Source organism: Danio rerio, chromosome 24 (genome assembly GCF_049306965.1).
Source record: "Danio rerio strain Tuebingen ecotype United States chromosome 24, GRCz12tu, whole genome shotgun sequence".
Classification (NCBI taxonomy): domain Eukaryota; kingdom Metazoa; phylum Chordata; class Actinopteri; order Cypriniformes; family Danionidae; genus Danio; species Danio rerio.
Window position 1 is genome coordinate 6,522,723 of NC_133199.1, and position 5,894 is coordinate 6,528,616.

At 32.0% G+C, this 5,894-nt stretch overlaps 2 protein-coding genes across 2 annotated transcripts in view; both read right to left on the reverse strand.

Moving 5' to 3' along the window:
- LOC108181524 (uncharacterized) overlaps nt 1–5,196 on the reverse strand; it is a 41,346-nt gene extending 36,150 nt beyond the window's left edge. The window contains exons 1-5 of the mRNA XM_021470263.3: nt 5,140–5,196; nt 4,393–4,490; nt 3,810–3,956; nt 2,865–3,082; nt 478–587 (exon numbers count right to left, since the gene is read on the reverse strand). Coding sequence (XP_021325938.1) covers nt 478–587; nt 2,865–3,082; nt 3,810–3,956; nt 4,393–4,490 — 573 coding nt within the window. The 5' untranslated portion in view covers nt 5,140–5,196. The remainder of the gene's footprint in view (nt 1–477; nt 588–2,864; nt 3,083–3,809; nt 3,957–4,392; nt 4,491–5,139) is intronic.
- gpr158a (G protein-coupled receptor 158a) overlaps nt 1–5,894 on the reverse strand; it is a 741,191-nt gene that overhangs the window by 567,155 nt on the left and 168,142 nt on the right. The gene's annotated exons all lie outside the window — the stretch shown is intronic.

Genomic DNA, 5,894 nt, shown 5'->3' on the forward strand with positions numbered 1-5,894 from the left:
AAAAAATGTCTACAGGTACAACACTGTTCTTCTCTCTCAGCCGCCATCATTGTTGTGTTGTGCAGAGTGACTCCTTATGTTTATACATAACTTATATTTGATTGTAACTTTCGTTTAATGTAGATTGTTACATAGATTGTAACTTTAAAACAATAACTATTGTAAAAAGCGCTATACGAATAAACTTGAATTGAACCTTTACAGCCTCACCAGCTGCAACACAGAGTTCGAAAACAGTATACCATCACACAGCCTTTTAAAACTTCTTTTTGCCTTCAAACAAACAATGAAATAGAGCTTTGCTTGACATATTAAGGGTGTGTTCAGTTACAGTTTGACTTGATTGCTTTTCATAGGAACCAGTTAACTTTTTTCTATTGTTTCTGAAATCCCCCGACTGATATGAATGGAGAGAGCTCTGGTGAGGCTCTCGATCTGTGAGCGGAGGAACCTGCGATCCTCTTGTAGGTCCTGTACCTGTTTCTCCAGAGCTTCAATCTTTTCCTGTTTGCTTTCCAGCAGACAGTGGAGCTTGGTCATGGTCAGCTTAACACTGCAGTGTACTTTTTCCATTATGGGAGGTGTTACTAAAAGAGAGATAGAGAGTTACATTCCATTGAGAGTTGAAACATTCTCTAAACAGTACCGCATTTAGTTACACATTTAAAAGAACATGCAAAAATTTCACTGACAAAACCCAAATTTCTGGTTGGGATTAAAACAAACAACACTGTGGGTAATGTGAAAAATCTACTCATTATGTAAAATTTTATTTAGTGAATTTAACAGGAATTTTGCGATTAATCCTTTCGTTCCAAACCTGTTTTGAACACAGAGGAAGATATACTGAAGAATGTTGGGGACAGTGTTGCCAACTGAGCAATTTTGTTGCTAGATTTAGCAACTTTAATACTACCCTAGCAATGTCATTCAATTATTCATTCATTTTCTTGTCGGCTTAGTCCCTTTATTAATCCAAGGTTGCCACAGCGGTTGCCTTCCAGCCACAACCCATCTCTGGGAAACATCCACACACACACTCATACACTATGGACAATTTAGTCTACACAATTCACCTGTACTGCATGTCTTTGGACTGTGGGGGAAACCGGAGCACCCGGAGGAAACCCACGCAAACTCAGGGAGAACATGCAAACTACACACAGGGAGAACCCTGGCAACGTTTTTTATTTTTATTTTTTTCAAAAGGCACCTAGCAACAACTTTAGCTATTTTTAATATTCACTTGGCTACTTTTAGCAATTTAAAAAAAAATGACTTAAAAGAGCAGTGCCTGCAGGCTTCACTCAGTAGAGTAAATTGCTTGCTTCGTTGTTTTTCATAACTTTTAATTTACTGGTATTTGTTAACATGTATAATTGTTGGTAATTTAAGTAGCAATAAAATCCAATAGTGCTATAACTGTTATCACTTTTACAAATGTGTTAAATTCACAAATTAAAAAAAGGAAGTAGTCAAGCTGTAATTGTTGAAAAGAATGTATCTGTTCATTATCAGTGTTATATTTAAAAATAAAAAACTCTTATCAAACTTGTTTGTATTACTTTTACAAATAGGCAACTATATTTTTCATACAAATCTAAATGGACATATTTCAAATAATGTTTTTGCAGGGATGGCCAGTCAATTTGAGAAAACATTAATTATTCGTCACACTTTACAATAAGGTTCATTAGTTAATGTTAAGTAATGCATTTACTAACATGAACAAGCACTGAACAATACATTTACTACAATAATTATTCATGTTAGTAAACATTAGTTAATGAAAATACAGTTGTTCATTGTTAGTTCATGTTAACTCATGGTGCATTAACTAATGTTAACAAGCATGGACTTGAATGTTAAAAATGCATTAATAAATGTTCAAATATGATTAATAAATGCTGTACAAGTGTTGTTCATGTTTAGTTCATGTTAGTAAATGCATTAACTAATGAACCTTATTGTAAAGTGTTACCTAATTATTTTGTATTCTACGTGAAGATGTAGTCATCACGCAAAGTAATATGTCATTATGAACCTATTTATTGAGCATCTGGATGTAATGTTTTAATATAATCTAATACACGCTGCCTCAGAGTAGAGACATGATGGGCTTCCTCTAGTCAGATACTATGTAGCAACATTTAGCTACTCTTCGGGCAGACTAGCTACTTTTCATTGAAAATAGTTGGCAACACTGGTTAGGGAAAAAAAACAGCCATTATTTACAGTTAAAGTCAGAATTATTAAACCCCCTAGATTATTAGCCACCCTGTTTATTTTTTCCCCAATTTCTAATGCAGAGAAGTTTTCTTCAACACATTTCTAAACATAATAGTTTTAATAACTTATTTCTAATAACTGGTTTAGTTTATCTTTGCCAGGATGACAGTAAATAATATTACTAGATCATTTTCAAGATACTAGTATTCAGCTTAAAGTGACATTTAAAGGCTTAACTAGGTTATTTAGGTTAACTAGGCAGGTTTGGGTAATTAGGCAAGTCGTTGTATAATAATGTTTTGTTCTGTAGACTATTGGAAAAAAAATATAGCTTAAAGGGGTTAATAATTTTGACCTTAAAATGATTTTTAAAAAATAAAAAAATGCTTTTATTCTAGCCTAAATAAAACCAATAAGACTTTTTCCAGAAGAAAAAAATATTATTAGACATACTGTGAAAATGTCATTGCTCTGTTAAATATCATTTGGGAGAAAAAAAAATTCAAAGGGGGGCTAATAATTTTGTCTTCAACTGAATATAAACAAAAGTTTAGAACCAGTAAGAGTGTGAGTAAATTTTAATTTTTTTGGTGAACTATCTTTTTAAAATGTCCTATATAAATGATAATACGTACTTGAAATGGCGCTGCTTTGAGCGTTGTTCGGCTCTGAATCAGAAGACACTGCTGGTGGAGGTGAGTTCACATTTTCCCACTGGATTTCCACAGTCTCTGGTTCCTGTTTCACCACACTGCAGCTGCTCACAGGAACCTCCTTGCTCTCCTCAGCCTCACTGCCGGGGGAATATGGAGCAAAATTCTGCAGCCATTCAGGGTTCACATCCAGCTCAGAGCTACAGGAGGACAATATAACACCACAATCATATAATAATTACTCGTTTATATATTACCTTAATATTTTATTTTAGAGCAGCATTCTTAAACCATCACTGTGTACCTTCTTAATAGTGATATTCTTGTGATTTATACATGTATTATTAGAAAAAGAGAAAAACTCAGTTAGTTTAATTAATTTTTTTAAGTAATCAAAATTTTCATCTGTATAATAATCTGATAATATTCTGATTATTATAGGCATTTTTTTAAATCTCAAATTCTTGAAAGCAGGACATTTTAAATCAACAACTACTTCATTTATCTGTGATGTGTGATGTGGACTTTTACATTTTATACATTTTTTATAACTTTAATTAAAGTTATCATTACAATTATTGTGACTTCTTGGAGTTAAAGCATATTTATAAAGGGATAAAACATTTTAATACTTGGAAGCAGGGCCTAAATGATGCTCTCTACGCACCAAATGTATATAAAAAATATTGTTGCTGAATTGCAAGAAATTACAAGCAGTTATTCTAACAACCCCCAATAATGTATTATGTTTTAAATTCTACAGTTATTTAACAATATTAATGCGTTTTCTTAATTTGTTGTGTTTTTTTAAATGATATAAACTATGATTTTATATTAATGAGAAGTATATTTTCTCAATTCGTAAGAAATGTTACAAAATAATGTTCACTGCCATTCTCAGATTTGCAAATAATGCAAGGAATATACCAGGAATGCAGTGATAGATTGTGAATCCTCATCCTGTGACTTCTCTTGTAATGTCTCCATTTCTGCCTCAACTCATCCTGTTTCGCTTTAGAGAGTTCGGTGACTGAAGAAAGTTTTGTCTTTCCTTCCCTCTTCCTTCGCTGATAGCTGAAAGCGTTAAACAATAAGAAAGTGTTTTAAGATGTCATATTAAATTTTATAGTTTCATATTTAAATACTTTATAGTCAATTCTTGCCACAGCAGAATGAACCACCTCATACTTCATTAATAAATTACTATTGTTTATGGTAATTTAATAATTATAAAAAATACAATGAATAGATGAATGAATACAACATATTTTGTTAACTTTTTTGATATTTTAAAAATACTATTATAATTTTTTTAATAGTTCAAGAATAATTACTTTAATAAATTATACAATCATAAAATAAAAAGCATATAAATATCAGAAAATTTGAAATTTAATGTTGCATTCAGTCAGCTTGTGTTCTGACATTTTTTAAAGTAAGCAGTTAACGTTGATTCCTTTTTTTACGTATAGTTTTATCTGAAATAAAATAATAATAAAAATATCATCACCTCTCTCTTCTTTTTGCAAGGTATCTGGCTCTCGCAACAGGATCAGCATTCACCTTTGCTCTGTGACGAGCTGATTTCTCGTTGTTTGAAAAAGGCATCTATAAATAACAATACAAATCAGCTGTCATAATGATTTTAAGACAGTTAAATACAACTATAACTCAAATTAGACACAGAACTGCTGCTAAAACATTTAAAAGTAGGATTAAGTAACCATAATAATGCAGTGAATTAAGCTGAGCTCACATCTGGTAAATGTATCTGTTCATTACGCATTTAAAGAGATAATGGCTGAGCGATGATACCGTAAAACAGCATAATTTTAGGAATTCAAATCACAATTTCAGCCTCCTGAAAACACCATAGTATGTTTTCTGGATCCTGAGGCTTTTTTTTTTTAAGGAATGCAAATATACTACCACAATCAGTAGATCGATATAAGAGAGATACAAAGGAGAAAAAATACAAACTACATTAGCTGCAAAAAGAAAAAAAGACTAACAAACAAAGGAAGGGGTGAGTAAATTACAATTGTATAAGTGTTTTAGGTCCTGAGGTAAGACGTCAAAAGGAGTAACTGGTTACACCACTTGACATTTCTGTTTCCATGTTATAAACATAGCTATCAATTGCATTTATGACTGTTCAAAGATCACCAAAAGACATTTCCATGGGTATGGTTCAGTCAAACCTTTCCATATCATATTAACATGAAATTACAATAGCTCTTTAGAAAGATATACTAACCTTGACACGAATCCGTGTGTGAATGTGTGAAATGTCACCATTTCCTCCTTCACGGTCACATGACAGCAGACCGGTCCGCGGTTACACCAGGGGTGGGGGAGGGGCTCTGGTTAGGTTACACCACACAGCTTACTTGTTTCCAAAGATATGAATGAGTAGTAATGGAAAAACAGTTTTTTATTTTGAGCCTTTGATTAAATGTTTTGACATATTCCCATTAATTTCTTATAAATCAAGAACAGTTGCACCACACAGACATGTTTTAAAAAAAATACAACTTGTGAATTAAGAATTATTTTTTTGAGTTGTTTTACCTTTATTTCTAATTATTTTTAACTATAAGCATTGAATTTACTTTTAATCATCTGTCAGACAACTGCCAAAAGTGTTGGCAGCAAACAAAAAGAAACGTAAAAAGCCCTCATTCTATGATTGTCTGGGTTTATTTGTCAAATTTTTTAGTTCCAAAATGTAGGTTCTGACTGGTGCGATGGATATTGAATAATAATATTAATATATATATATTTTTAAAAGAACAGTAATATCTTCCTACAACTGTAATGAAACACTTTGGAACATGTGTTGGGAAATAAATATGGCTGGCACAAAGAAGCAGTTATTTACAGTCAAATTAGTATCATCCACTCTACAAACTTCTAATTAATTCTTATTAAGGCAGCATTTTTATGTGTCCGGTCATGAAACAAATGAAAATATTAGTCAAAGACAACGTAAGTAAACGAAATGCAATCAAG